We start from the raw sequence: 15813 nt of genomic DNA on the forward strand, positions 1-15813 counted from the left end.
AACTGGGTCAAAGCGACATTGATCGGGTTTGGGATCTAGTTGTCTCCTCAGTTGGTACATGTACCACACAAGAGGAGAAAATAACTTGGGGGAAAAAAGTCTATATCCTTGGAGGAGGAAGGAACAGTGAGTAACACCTTATCCTTTTGAATTTTGATTACCATGGCTAGTTCATTTGGGAAAGGAAGAGCTTGATAGGATAAGTGAAGTTTTTGGTTGCAAGATCAAATTTTGTGTCAAATTTTAAATTGCATGCTCGTATTACAAGTAGATGCCTGCATAATTCTGTATAATCAAGTTCTGTATCTTTAATGTCCTTAAATTTACTAGTACATCAGAAAACCCATCGAGCATAATTTTCTTTCTTTACAGAACAGAGAGGAGGTTTCCGTGGAGGCAGAGGTCGAGGCTGGGGCGGCCGAGGAAATCGTAGCAGGGGACGCCTCTATTAGAACTAAAGGCTCCTTCACCGTTGTCCATTGTGCAGTAGTTACTGTGTATTATAATCTCGGGATTGCTACAGAGTCCCTGCAAGAACTGCTAGTAGCCTTCAAAGGAGAATTCTGTATTTAAGCAAACCTAATTTCTAGAAGATACCTTTGTACATTTCAACCTACGTTTATATGTGGGAACGTGAAGCTGTTTTCCCAAACCCACACTCTTGTTCCGAAATGTGCTTTTTATTTCCTTTTCTTTGTTTTATACTGTTCAGACATTTATAATAATTATAGGCTGGGAGAATTTTTCAAAACAAAAAGCACAGCGACAATTGACATTCTAAAATTCATCTTTGCAAAGCACCAAGGTAAAATTAGAATATGGTAGAGAAATTTGTGAACAGCACGCATTTGATGCTACATATTCTCCAGCTGACTGTTTCCCACAAATGTGATGCATTCAAGGTAACAATTAAAATGGTCCTTTTGTGATCTGTGGCCACCGTGGGAAGTTTCACACTACTCTGTGTTCTCTAGCACCAGTGAATTATTTCCAAATGCAAATGTGCCACCAGAAAAAGTAACTACTGTAACGCTGTTTATGAGAAGACTCCTACAGCACTGGCACTTCTAAAATTTGGATTTCATACTTCCCTAATGGAAATGCCTAACCTTGTCATTCTCTTCCAATAGATTCCTACACCAGTCCTACTCTGATACCAGATAAATGTTTTTCAAGGCCTCTTTGTGTAGCATCTTATTACTAATAACTGACAGGGGCCTCAACTTAGTTCCTGCATTTCCCTCTCTGGATAATATTTTGTCTCTGCCCAGTAGTTCATGATTTCCCAATTGAGATTGGTGGATTTAATTGTGTGGAAATTGTGGATAGAAATACACTTATGTCGTGGTGTATTGATGCACAGTGTGCTACTGGGAAGGTCAGAAGTCCCTTATTTCTGAAGTTAGGCAGTTGCAACCCAATCTCAATTCAACATGTGTCCTTCAAACTAATGACACCATCCCTATGGATGAACATAAAGCTACATGCTGTGATAAATCTTTTTAGTGATGTGCAGTATTTATGTAACCTGTTGCATTTTTATGATCTGTATAGATTAACTGTTGAGTGCTATATAGTACTGAAGTACTTGTAGTTAAAAAAGAATGATTTGCTTGATTCCAAAGCTTTGTCTACATTTGTGCTTTGATCCCTACTTCATTGCCTATATGCATGGCCAATAATCTTATGATATCAAATATTATCTCATTGTGCCTTTACGTTGTACAGTGGGCTTCATTTTGATGTCAGAAGTCAACAGTCATGAGGTAAGTTTTCTAAACTATATACCCTGTTACTTCCTGAACTTGTATCCCTCTTCCCCAATAAAACAATAGTAAACGTACGCAAGTTAATGCTTTAGCTGATCGTTATCTGCGTTTTAAATTTAGTATGAAGATCATTGTGCTATTGGGCTGAACACCAAATCTATGTAAAGAACTTATATGCTGTATGATTCCATCCAGCAGTAGCTTGACCCTTATTAATGTATTTCCACTGTAGCCTTCAAATATATTCAGTAATTATATATCACTTCAGTTCTGGATTAGGTTTAGATTGTGGGAATTGTTGTACACTTACACAGAATTATGGTTCGAGTTATTGTTACAGGAAGACTACAAATATCTGTATGACTGAATAAACTGCAAGTTGTCATGTGTTATTGTATCATCGTCTTGCAGAAAAAGTGGGTGTGTCACTTTCATTGGTGTTATTGGTGAGTCCAGCTTTAAAAGTTCTATTAATCTAAATTGGGGAAGCAACAGTCAATTCAAGGCAATTGCTGTTGTGGATTATAAGCCTATTATTGGCGAAATGGTTGTATATCCGTTCACCCATGTACCAAAATTTGGGAGAGTGCCTTCAGTGAATGTGAGCACTGTGATTTTGAGGGCCACAGTGGAATTGTTAAAAGTTGGTGTCAAAATTTGAACGATGGACAAAAATCTTAAGTGGCAGAAGCAAAATGGTCTTGAAGTGACATTCAGATCTAAGTATGTTGGTTCTTTAATACCAGCTGTCAGTGTTAAAAGTGTATCAGAATATGAGTAATGCTGAGCCATTTAACTATTGCTGTTTAACTACCGAGATCTTAAATTTACCATAGTGCATAATTACATAATATAAGCTGTATTTTGGAAGCTTGCTGTTGGAGGTGAATGAATACTTTATGCAGCGGGTATCAGCATGAATAATTCCGTATTCATTTTCTAAAATCCAGTCATTGTACAGTTTTTCTTGGGAAGCTACCTAATACACTACCTATAAGGAAGGTATTTGGGGGAAAGATAATTTTTCATTTTGTAAATTATACAATAGAATCTTATCCTTTATTTAGTCTTTGGTTTGCAATATAACAATGTCAAACCAATTTTTTTTAGCAGCGTGTAAAAGGTTCCAATTGTCTTTCTATTGTGCAGAAAGATTTATCACAACACTTGGATTGAATGAATGCAAAGTCAGAAGTTGAAAGTCTTAATATACGCTCTGAGGCTGTAGGTGAAGCACATTGGTCAAATTTTATTTACAAAAGCTGTAACTGCGTGTGACTTTTTATAGGGATGTCCGTACTTATTTAGAGAACACTTTTTTTGTAGGTGTTTTTAGTTTTATCAATGTCATTGCAGCTTCTGTTTAGAAATGCAACAAAGTTAATTGTTCACAGCCTCATTTTATTTCAGTGGAAGGAAATGTAAGCATTGCCCCATCCTTTTGGAATAAAACATTTTGTACAGTAATGGTGCATACTGAGTATTTTTGTATTGTGCACCTATAATCAGTTAGTAAACTGTGATGAAAAATAGAAGCTACATTGTTAATCAGGTTTTCAAGAATTTAACTTAACCAATAACTATTGAAAAGATTTAAGTATTTTTATAGGCGTATTTGACCTGGGTATATAGAGTTTTTCAAAGTTTTTTTTTTAAACCCACAACAGTATTGAAATCACCTTTGATAGTGGCAGGAATTACAGGAATTCGTGATCTGGAAAATGAGTCTGCAGTGCAGGTTCCCAACAAATTGTTGCCGAATACTGAACTATTCAATCAAAATGTAGACATTGACACTAGATGACTGACAAAGAAAATCAGATGTTAATTTGCATATTAGTACAGGATTTCAAATTGTGAACATTGTACATGGGGAGGGCAAATATTTCTAACTGTGAAGATAGGTGTGCTAAGATGTGTTGTCAAAAGATGGTGAGTCATGTGTGAACTTGTATCAAAATTTGAAGAGAAAATGGCTCCCTTTGTAGTTTCCAAAAATATATTGACAGTAAATCTCATCAGGAATTAGCATGTGTCTCATTCCTACAGGTTTTGTTGCCTTACATTAAACTTTTTTCCTTTTACTTGCATTACTTCCACAAATTTAACAATATCTTGATCTGGAAAATTATGTAATAAGCCATGTGAGGAACAGACAAAGTAGATCAGAAAGCTACTGTAATTCACTTAAAACAAAGGAGAAAACAAGGAGACATATTAATAGTAAAATGGTGATGAAAGGAGGAGTGGGGCTGATTAGAGACCTAAAAGGGGATTTACACATGGAGGCAGGGGGCATGGCTGAGGTATTAAATGAATACTTTACATCTGACTTTACCAAGCAAGAAAATGCCACACAGGTCATGGTGAAAGAGGAAATTCAGACACTTGAAGGGTTTAAATTTGCTGATGAGGTATAGGGTAGGCTAGCTGTACTTAAAGTTAAGAAGGCACTAGGACCGGATGACATGCATCCAAGGATACTGAAGTAAGTGAGAGTGGAAATTGCAGAGGCACTGGCCATAATTTTTCAGTCTTCCTTAGATTCAGGGGTGGTGCCAGAGGACTAGAGAATTGCAAATGTTACACGCTTGTTCAAAAAAAAAGTGTAAAGATAGCCCAGCAACTACAGGCCAGCCAGTTTAATCTTGGTGGTAATCTAGAAACAATAATTCTGAATAAAATTAATAGTTACTTGGGCAAATAGGGGATAGTTAGGGAAAGCCAGCATGGATTTGTGAAGGGCAAATAGTATTTGACTAACTTGCTGGTGTTTTCTGATGTACAGAGAAGGTTGATCAGGGCAATGCTGTTGATGTAGTGTACATGGACTTCCAAAAAGCATTTGATAAAGTGCCACACAACAGACTTGTGAGCAAAATTATAGCTCATGGAATAAAAGAGACAGTAGTAATAACATGGATACGAAATTGGCTGATTGTCAGGAAACGGAGAGTAGAGGTTAATGGATGTTTTTCAGACTGGAGGAAGGTTTTTGTGCAGTTCCCCAAGGGTCAGTGTTAGGACCCTTGCTCTTCCTGATGTATATTAATGACCTAGATCTTGGTGTACAGGGCGGCGCAGTGGTTAGCACCGCAGCCTCACAGCTCCAGTGACCCGGGTTCAATTCTGGGTACTGCCTGTGTGGAGTTTGCAAGTTCTCCCTGTGTCTGCGTGGGTTTTCTCCGGGTGCTCTGGTTTCCTCCCACAAGCCAAAAGACTTGCAGGTTGGTAGGTAAATTGGCCATTATAAATTGCCCCTAGTATAGGTAGGTGGTAGGGAAATATAGGGACAGGTGGGGATGTTGTAGGAATATGGGATTAATGTAAGATTAGTATATATGGGTGGTTGATGGTCGGCACAGACTTGGTGGGCCGAAGGGCCTGTTTCAGTGCTGTATCTCTAAACTAAACTAATACAAAACTTGTAAACATCGAGAACTGTGAGGAGGATAGCGTAGAACTTCAAAAGGACATGGGCAAGTTGGTGGAATGGGCGGCCAAGTGGCAGATGACCATTAATTCAAAAAAATGTGAAGTGATTAATTTTGATAGGAAGAATGAGGAGAGACAATATAAAGTAAGGGGTACAATTCCAAAGGGGCTGCAGGAGCAAAGGGACCTGGGCGTATATGTGCATAAATCATTGAAGGTGGCAGGTTGAGAGTGGTTAATAGAACATACAGCATCCTAGGCTTCATGAATAGGGGCATAAAGTACAAAAGTAAGGAAGTTATGTTAAACTTGTATAGAACACTGGTTCAGCCTCACCTGGGGTATTGTGTCCAGTTCTGGATGCCACACTTTAGGAAAGATATGAAAGCATTAGAGAGTGCAGAAAAGGTACTCTCGAATGGTTCGAGGGATGAGGAAGTTCAGTTAACGTGGATATTTTGGAGAAATTAGGACTGTTTTCTTTGGAGAAGAGAAGGTTGAGAGGACATTGGATAGAGGTATTCAAAATCATGAGGGGTAGGGAGAAACTGTTCCCATTGGTGGAGCTATTGAGAACAAGAGGGCACAGATTTAAGATAATAGGCAAAAGTAATAGCGATATGAAAAAGATTTTCGCGCAGCAAGTGTTTCAGATCTGGAATGCATTGCTTGAGAGTTTGGTGGAGGGGAGGTTCAATCGAGGCATTCAAGAAGAAATTGGATTGTTATCTGAAAAGGAAGAATGTGCAGGGTTACGGGGAGAAGGCAGGGGAGTAGTACTAGATAAATTGCTCTTTCAGAGAGCCAGCGCAGACACAGCAGGCCAAATGGCCTCCTATTCTGTGACGGTTCTGATTCTGAAAATTGCAATATTTTCCTTGTCCCATATAACATGCATTGTATCATATATTGCTTAAAGTCATTCTAACTTTTACATGAGTGAAGAATCAAAATCTGTGGTACTTGAGGGTAGGTTCATCAAGTCTTAATCTCATTTGTGCAATTACAAAGTTAAATCCAATATGATTGTTATTTAAAATGCAATTAGCTTACCCCTTAGCCATGAATGGTTAATTGGAATGTAATAATATGCAAGTACAGTAATTGTACAAAAGAAATTGAGCATATATTTCACCTGAAAAACTACTTCAGAATTTTTTTTCTTTGCATTAAAGCTACTTGAAACTCTAGTGCCTTGCTGTAATACTCCAGTGTGGCTTCAGCAACTTCCTGAATAATACTAAAACATTAAGTTCATTTAGTTGCAGTATATGTACTGCATACCTTTTTGGCTGTGCGCAATTTGATCTGATCATTCACAAAATTATTTCCTAAGTTAAATTCTAAACATGAACTGGCAATTTACATTTAATGGAAAAGTGGGGAAAGTGTTCCTTTTCAAAGCTTCATTCCAATCACAGCCACTTCACCATATTACCCTCCCACACTGCCTTGCATCAAACCATGTTCTGTACTCTCAGTACCTGTGAATCATTAGGGGGTGGCAAAGAGGAACATAGATTAGCAGTACAAAGTAAACCCTACTAGCTGCACCTTTACTGTGGAAGCAGAAACTTTTTTTTATGTAGGCAAGGTTGGTAAGTGAAGCTTCATGGGTTTCTGGACAAAGCAATAGTCCTGTCTGCTTTAGAAAGATTTGCATTTTTTGCTGCTTAGGTAAGTTGCAACTGCCTCCAGACTACTAAATGTCTACTATTTATTTAGATATTTAAATATCCTAGCCTGATGGTGATGACACGCAAAATTGTTTGGCACAGTGATTTCCTATATTAGGATATGTTAGTGCCTGTGATTTCTCTAAATGTTGAGTTCCTGGTGCTTGTGAAAAAGAGCCGACTTTTTTCTGAAAAAGCAAAAGCTTTATGGAAGTGTTTGAATGTCCTCTTGTGTTTCGGTAACCAGAACTGGACACAGCATTCAAGGTGTAGTCGGACCAGGGAACAATAGTTTGATTTCCTCTGACTTGTGTTCTAATGTTGTGGCTATTTAGTTCAACATTTGACTGACTTTATTGGTCACTGCTCTGATTGGATATGTTGAATATTAAGACACAAATATCTCTTTCAACATCATCCTTGGCTGCTTCAAAACCATTCATGAATTGTTTGTTTTGCCCACTTTTCCTTCCTAGGTGTAGTACCTTACACTTCTCTGCATTAAATTTCAACTACAATTTTTCTGCCCACTTAACATTTCATTCAATTTTGTAAGTTCTGAGCTGCCTCCTTTAATTTCAATTTCCCATCAAATTTGGTTTCATCTGAAAATTTTGCCAATTTGCTTTAGGAACATAGGAGCAGGAGTAGACCATTCAGCCCATTAAGTCTGCCCCACCATTCAATATGATCATGGCTGATCATCCACTTCAATGCCTTTTTCCTCACACTATCCCCCATATCCCCTCATGTCATTTGTATTTAGAAATCTGTCAATCTCTGCTTTAAACATACTCAACGACTGAGCTTCCACAGCTCTCTAGGGTAGAGAATTCCAAAGATTCACAATCCTCTGAGTAAAGAAATTTCTCATCTCTGTCCTAAGCGGCTTCCCCCATAGTTGGAAATTGTGTCCCCTGATTCCAGACTCCCCAACCAGGGCAGAACCTTGGTTGCACTCCCTCAATGGCAATAATATCCTTCCTAAGGTAAGGGGACCAAAACTGCACACAGTACTCCAGGTGCGCTCTAACAAAGGTTTTATACAATTGAAGCAAGACTTCACTACTCCTGTACTCAAATCCTCTTGTGATGAAGGTTAACATACCATTCGCCTTCCTAATTGCTTGTTGCACCTGCATGTTAGCTTTCAGTGACTTATTGACAAGAACACCCAGGTCCCTTTGTGCATCTACACTTGCTAATCTCTTACATCTGTTCCTCCTACCAAAGTGGATAACCTCACATTTTTCCACATTATGTTCCACCTGCCATGTTCTTGCCCACTCACTCTGTCCAAATCCCCTTGAAGCTGTTTTGCATCTTCCTCAGAACACACATTCCCACCTAGTTTTGTGTCATCCGCGAACTTGGGAATACTACATTTGGTCCCCACATCCAAATCATTGATATATATTGTGAACATCTGGGGCCCAAGCACTGATCCTTGTGGAACCCCACTAGTCACAGCCTGCCAATGTGAAAATGATCCATTTATTCCTACTCTCTGCTTTCTACCTGTTAACCAATCCTTAATCCATGCCATGTGCTTTAATATTACTTCCTATGCCATGTGCTTTAATTTTGCTAAAATCTTCTGTGGGGGAATTTATCAAAAACCTTCTGAAAATCCAAGTATACCACGACCACCTTTATCAATTCTGTTAGTAACATCCTCAAAAAAAAAACTCCCAAGAGTTCATCAAACATGATTTCCCATTCATAAATCCATGTTGACTATGCCCAATCAGATCATTATTATCCAAGTGCCCATTTATCACATCCTTTAGAATAGATTCTAGCATTTTCCCAATGACTGATGTAAGGCTAGCAGGTCTGTAATTCCCTGTTTTCGCTCTCCCTTCTTAAATAGAGGGGTGACATTTGCAATCTTCCAATCTGCAGGAACCGCTGAATTTTGGAAGATGATCAATGCATCCACTATCTCCATAGCTACCTCTTCCAACAGTCTTGGATGTAGAATATCAGGTCCTGGCAACTTAACTTTCAGCCCCATTAATTTCTCCAATACAACCTTCCTACTAATAATTTCCTTCAATTTCTTGTTTCCCCTAATCCCTTGGATCTCTAATTCTGGGAGATTTCTTGTATCTTCCTCTGAAGACAGACACAAAGTAATCATTGAGCTTCTCTGCCTTTTCTCTATTCCCCATTATAAATTCTCCTGACTGCCTAAAATGGACCCACATTTGTCTTGGCCAAACATTTCCTTTCTACGAAACTGTAGAAGCTTTTACAGTCCGTTTTTTTTTTTTTGCTAGCTTACATTCATATTCTATTCTCCCTTTATCAGTTTCTTCATCCTCCTTTGCTGTATTCTAAAATCCTCCCAATCCTCAGATGTGCTACTATTCCTGACAACTTTGTAGGCCTTTTCTTTTAATCTTGTACAATCCTTAACTTCCTTTGTTATCCACCGTTGACTGCCTTTACTTTTGGGATTTTTGTGCCTTGATGCAATATATATGCATATATGAGTGGCGCAGTGGTTAGCACTGCAGGCTCGGCTCCAGGGACCTGGGTTTGATTGAGTACTGCCTGTGCGGAGTTTGCAAGTTCTCCCTGTGACCGCGTAGGTTTTCGCCGGGTGCTCCAGTTTCCTCCCACAGCCAAAGACTTGCAGGTTGATAGGTAAATTGGCCATTGTAAATTGCCCCTAGTGTAGGTAGGTGATGGGGAATGTGGGATTACTGCAGGGTTAGTATAAATGGGTGGTTGTTGGTCGGCACAGACTCGGTGGGCAGAAGGGCCTGTTTCAGTGCTGTATCTCTAAATAAAAATAAAATATTTGCTATAAACTATGTAATATTTCTTTAAAGACTATCCATTGCATATGTACTGTCATACCTTTTAATGTATTTTCCCAATCCACCTCAGTCAATTTGCCCCTCATACCTTCATAATTTCCTTTGTTCAAATTTAACACCCTGGCTTCAGATTGAACTACCTCACTTTCAAACAAATTCTATCATATTATGGTCACTCATCCCTAAAGGTTCTTTTACAACAAGATTATTAATTATCTCTTTCCCATTACATAAAACTAGATCTAAAATAGCCTGTTCTCTAGTCGGTTCCTCAACATACTGCTCTAGAAAACCATCCCTAACACACTGCAGAAACTTGTCCTCCACAGAATTAGTGCTCATTAGGTTTACCCAGTCAATCTCCTGACTCATACCATGTCCCACACTACCACTATTGTTTGGTGGCCTATAAACAACTACCAATGTTTGCTGCCCATTGCTGTTTCTTAGCTCCACCCAAACAGATTCCACATTTTGTTCTTCCGATCTGAGATCCTCTCTAATGTACTGATCCCATCCCTTATCAGTGCAACAACACCACCTTTTTCCTTCTTGCCTGTCCTTCCTAAATGTCAAATAACCTTGAATATTCAGTTCCCAGTCTTGGTAACCATGTTTCTGTTATGGCAATTAGATCATACCCATTTACCTTTTTGGGCCTTTAAATCATCTAACCTTGTTGCTAATGCTGCATGCATTCAGGTAGAGTGCCCTTAACATTGTCATCTTGATATTCTGCATTCTAAGCCTAGTTGATGCTTGCCTTTGTTTTGCTTGCCTTCTAATGTCACTTGCTACTTTTCTACCTCCTGTTACCAGCTTTACTTTCCAATTTGAGCTACCCCTCAGGTTCCCATCCTCCTGACAAGCTAGTTTAAACCCTCCACAACAGCACTAGCAAATCTCCCTGTGAGGATATTCGTTCCAGTCCTGTCGAGGTGTAGCCTGTCCATCTTGTACAGATCCCACCTGTCCCAGAACCAGTCCCAATGCATCAGAAATCTGCCCTCCCTCCAATTCTCTAGCCACGTGTTCAATCGATCAATCTTGCAATTCCTATGCTCACTAGCAAGTGGCACTGGAAATAATCCTGAGATTATTGCTTTGGAGGTCCTGTTTTTTAATTTCCTTCCTAATTCCCTAAAATCTGCTTTCAGGACCTCATCCCTCTTCCTACCTATGTCATTGGTACCAATGTAAACCATGACCTTTGGCTGTTCACCCTCCCCCAGAAGGATGGCCTGCAGCCGCTCCGTGACATCCTTGACCCTGGCACCAGGGAGGCAACACAGCATTCTGGAGCCACGTTTACTGCCGCAGAAATGCCTGTCTGATCCCCTGACTATCGAATCCCCTATCACTGGTGCTCCTGCACTCTTCCTCCTCCCCTCCCGTGCAGCTGAGCCACCTGTGGTGCCATGGACTTTGTTCTGGCTGCATTCTCTTGAGTTCCTGAATCAAAATTATTCATTGAAAATTTGAAATGTTAATGGTCCCAACCCAGCTAGGATCCCTAAAGCACTCTACTTAATCTCCCCACCCCCATCCCAACATTTTTCATCTTAACAAGTATCCATTGTTTTCTACCCTTCATGCAATTTTCCTTGATCTCTGCAGCTTTGAGCTGAACAAATGGCTTTTCATGTGAGACTTTATCAAACACCCTTTGGGAGGCTGGGAATGAAAATGTTTTAGTGACTTCTGGTCTAATCCGGAATGTTACTTCCTCAAAGATATCAAGGAGCTTGGTCAGGCAGAAACTCTCATTCTGAGCCTATGTTGACTGCTGTTTTATTCTTCTTACACAGATAAACTTCAGTCTTACACAGAATTGAAGATAAATGGGCCTGTAGTTTCCTGTGTCTGTTTTTGCCTTTTTTGGAATATGGCCTGTTTCCAATTTCCATCTCCAACATCATTGACTTCATGTCAATACCTCAAAAATCTCCCTGGTTTCTCTTGGATGGTATTTACCCAAGAGCACTATCACTGAGGATTTACTGTTTTTGAAGCCCTTTTAGTTTGTTCTGTACTTCCATTTCCTACAGATCAGAATCATTAATTTTGTCTGAATTATTTCAGAGTGGAATATTGCTAGCATCTTCCCTTGTGAATAATTGGATGAAATGATCATTCATGGTGTTTATTACCCCATGCTTATCCTCTTCCAGTCAGTTAACATACTTCCTGGTTCTCACTTATTCCCTGGCTGCACTCTTGCTGTTGACATAATGAAAGATTCCCTTAGGGTTACATTTTGCCCCTGCAGTTATGTTTCTGTTCCAGGATTTCTTTTGCCTTCTGATCATTTTCATGTTTTGCTGCATGTTCATATTTTAATCCAATTAAACACCTTTGATTTTCTCCTGGCAGAATTTGTGGTCATTTTTCCTCTTTCACTTGCTGTTTATTCCATTTAGTTTTATACTCTTCTAGTTTGTGCTTGTTGATTCTCGGCATGTATGGATCCCACATGCCTTGCGTTGTTCCTTAAAGATGTTCCACTCATCAACCAGTTGTGGAACAACCACACCCAACCAATTTCCTTTTACCTGAAGTTAGCCCTTTCTCGATTGTACACCTGGCTCCTTATTTTCAGAATTTCAAATCATATTGAATTTAATCATTCGGTGGTTGCTATCTCATGCGCATGCCATGGCTGGTGTTTTTAGTACTTTGGGTCATTTATGTACATCAGGTCAAGATGTGAATGAATTCTGACACACTGAAGCAGTCATGTTTTTCATCTATAAACTCTAAACCTGAACCAATGAAGAGTGCCTGCAAGAAGGAAAATAAAAGGGAATGCATACAAGAAACTAAAAGGGAAAGCTGAAATTATAAAGGAAGCACCTGCAAAGAGTCATCTATAGGAAATAAACTTAAGGAAGCAATCAAAAGAATCCAAATTAAAATGCAGGCTATGAGATGTTTACAATTCAGAGATCATGGCAGAACGAAGGTGAAAATATACAAACATTATCTGATCAAAAAGCTTAAAGGAAAATTATAGCTAGTAAGGAAAGTACAAATCTTCCACGAGTAGATAAAAGTGAGGATATTTGAGGATAAGTGGGTAGTACTCAGCAGGCTAGATATTGACCTTGCAAGTGTAGAAGGGGCAACAGCAAGTCTGCAATGAAAATAATTAAAGGAGATATGTAAACGGGCTGGCAACTCGCTATCATCTGTTCTACACTCATACAAAGTTAATGCTACCCCATTAATGAGTCAACCCAAAATGTGTATCCCCTGAAATAAGCAGTTGCTCAGAATGGGCTAGTAATTATTACAATATAATTGTAAAAGAACATTCAGAAAATCAATGAAGGTATGTTTATTTTTTAAAAATAATTTGTACAAAGTTGCTTTTACTTTTTAGACTTCAGAAATTCATTCCATTGAGCCAAATGAGAACAGGACATCAAACAATGTAAATTATCTATAGTTTGCTATGTCTTGGATAAAAGTAGTTTTTCTTTTATTATTTTTGAAAATTTTAAAACCTGTAGTAAGAAAATTGTTTTCTTGTGTAGGAATTGCAAGGTGAACATAAGCTGTTTCCATGGTTGCGCAGATTTCATATTGTGTGGAGTTTAATCTTCTATGCAATGTGCAATTGAATTATTGATGTACAAAAAATAAACTATCCATATATCTTTACTATATTAACCATGTGTCTGCGCACACTTCCTGTCTGCAAAAGGTTACTTTTCACATTTGTCAACTTTTGCCATTAGAATTTCCCGAATCCACATTTATAATCAACTGCCTATGCAAATGTGTCCCACTGTAATTACACCACCGTGACAGTAGTGGTGACATAGTACCACAGTTTTGCATTTCTGCTTTTACTGCAGAGAAACTCATCTGTTCCAACCAGCTGTACTCTGTGTTTGGCATAGAAATGCAATACTGTACTAATGTGCCTCTTGGCTTGCTGTAGTCATGTGACCTCTACCATGAGGTACTCGCTGCAGACATCCATCAGATGGTAGTTCAATAAAGACACAGAACAAGTCTTGCTTGTACTATGAGCTAGTAATATGGTTCCAGAGTGGAGCTGTGTAGAAGTGCAACTACTAAGAGGAAGATAGGAATGTTCAGAGCTGCTAAAAACCACAGAAAAGGAACAAAGAAGTGCTGAAATCACTGTGTAAGACACAGTGGCTGCAAATCTTCCTCTCCCGGCGCCGGTTGAAATGAAGCAGAACTGGCAGTTTTTCTACTTAATGGCAAAATTAGGAAAGTGACAGATTTAATTAACAAACCAGAGTAGCTACACTTTTATCACTGTTGGGGAGAGTCTGTTACAAACTGTATTCCACCCTAAATCTCTCCAAAGAACAAAAAAAATTGGCAGCAGAAGTTTTGAAAGCCTTGAAGGCACACTTCGAACCTCAAGTAAACGTAACTTATGAAGGGTATGTGTTCAATATCTGGGCCCAAGGTGATCAATATGTGACTGCATTAACACAGCTCTCAGAATCCTGTGAATTTGCAACTAAAACATAATTTAATTAAAGACAGGATTGTATTAGGCTTAAGAGATTCAGCAGTAAGAGCACATCTGAGAGGAGAAACTTACTCTCAAAAGTGATTTGGCATGCAGAAGTGCTGAGGTGGTAAATCAGCAGCTGGAACATATTCATGGCAGAACAGACCAGGCATTGCATTATACTGATACATTCCAGGCTGAAAGGGCAGAAAGATCATGAACAAAGGGCAGGATGCAAATGCTGCGGAGGACATCACACAAAGGAAAAGATGGCATGTCCAGTGTGGGGAAAGCAGAAGGCTAGAAGGAAGCATAACAAACAGGTACACTGGCGAGATGTCATCCGAAGATTCGGACGAATTGCTAAGTGCCATGCAACAGGTTGGTTCAGTCAGGTCGATAGGTGATAAATGGGTGGTGTCTGTTAGAATGATGAGTGCAGAAGGAGAACAGCAAGTCACCATAAAATGTCAGGCACTGGTGTATCATGCAACATCATGACCTTCACAGATCTGTGCGAAGTGGCTCAACATGGCAATCCAAAATTGAAGCCCGCGAAAGTAAGGTTGAGGCTATATGATGGCACCATACTTGTGTCGAGAGGGAAAATTACTCTGAGAGCCCAATGCAATGACAAACAAAGAGCTGGAGTTCCAGTTGATACATAATGTCATGCTAGGCCCCCACCTGCCAAGAATGAGGCACATAAATTTTGTCATGAACATTGATTTTAAACTGTTACTGGAGTAAAGAAAGGACTTGCTAAACAGATCGGCCGTGGCTGGAAAATATATTTGCATATTAACAGACAGTTTGGAAGGGCAAAGCAGCCATTCCCCGACACATTCAACCCACAATGGACTTTTGATCACCAGACGTTGAAGGTGGGGGAGCTCGCATTCCAGGTTGACTGCTAAGATGTCTACACAAAAGGACATGGTCAAACCAGCTAGTAACATGACTAACCTGGGCAACCTGAATTTTAATTTGTACAAACAGTTTGGGCAAAAAAGCAGAATGCTTCTGGACTGAGAAGATCTCTCCTAGCTGGCTTTCCACAGCCTCTCCTGTCTGCCTTCTCCCATCTCTTTCTCTCAATCCTCTGAATCCGCTGAACCCCAAGAGATAAAAGTCTCCTACAGCGAACAAGGTTGAAGAAGAATACTGGGCCTCAACGAAAAGCAAGTTCTGCCTACAATCAAGGACTCTACAGTGAGCTCAAAGAACCTTAACAAAAACTCTTCAGATATTGCCTCAAACCTTTCCACTTTATTTTTCTTCTCTCTTCCGTCTCTATTGCATGTGTGTATCGTGTATGCATGCTAGCGTGGGTGTGCCGTGTATCCATAGACGTCAACCGAATTAGAGTTTAAGTTTAATAAATTTCAACTTTTCTTTAAACCTAAGAAAGCCTGTTTGTTCTGGTTTATTTTCCTTATAATTGGAAAGCGGTGAACAAGGATTCACCAAGGGAGAGCTAAAAAAACAAGCTGTGTTTAAAATTAAACCTTGTTACAGTAAGACCAGGTAAAGGCTGAGAGGGACCCCTGGACACCTTTCTCACCTGGTCGTAGCAACAGAAGGCAAAAACCACTTATTTAAGCCGG

At 39.4% G+C, this 15813-nt stretch overlaps 1 protein-coding gene across 1 annotated transcript in view; it reads left to right on the forward strand.

The window, feature by feature from the left end:
- Positions 1–13380, forward strand: part of api5 (apoptosis inhibitor 5) — a 54284-nt gene extending 40904 nt beyond the window's left edge. Inside the window, exon 14 of the mRNA XM_068046448.1 lies at positions 373–13380. Within this exon, the coding sequence (XP_067902549.1) occupies positions 373–452 (80 nt within the window). The 3' untranslated portion in view covers positions 453–13380. The remainder of the gene's footprint in view (positions 1–372) is intronic.
- Positions 13381–15813: the final 2433 nt, after the last annotated feature.

Source organism: Heterodontus francisci, chromosome 14 (genome assembly GCF_036365525.1).
Source record: "Heterodontus francisci isolate sHetFra1 chromosome 14, sHetFra1.hap1, whole genome shotgun sequence".
Lineage (NCBI taxonomy): Eukaryota > Metazoa > Chordata > Chondrichthyes > Heterodontiformes > Heterodontidae > Heterodontus > Heterodontus francisci.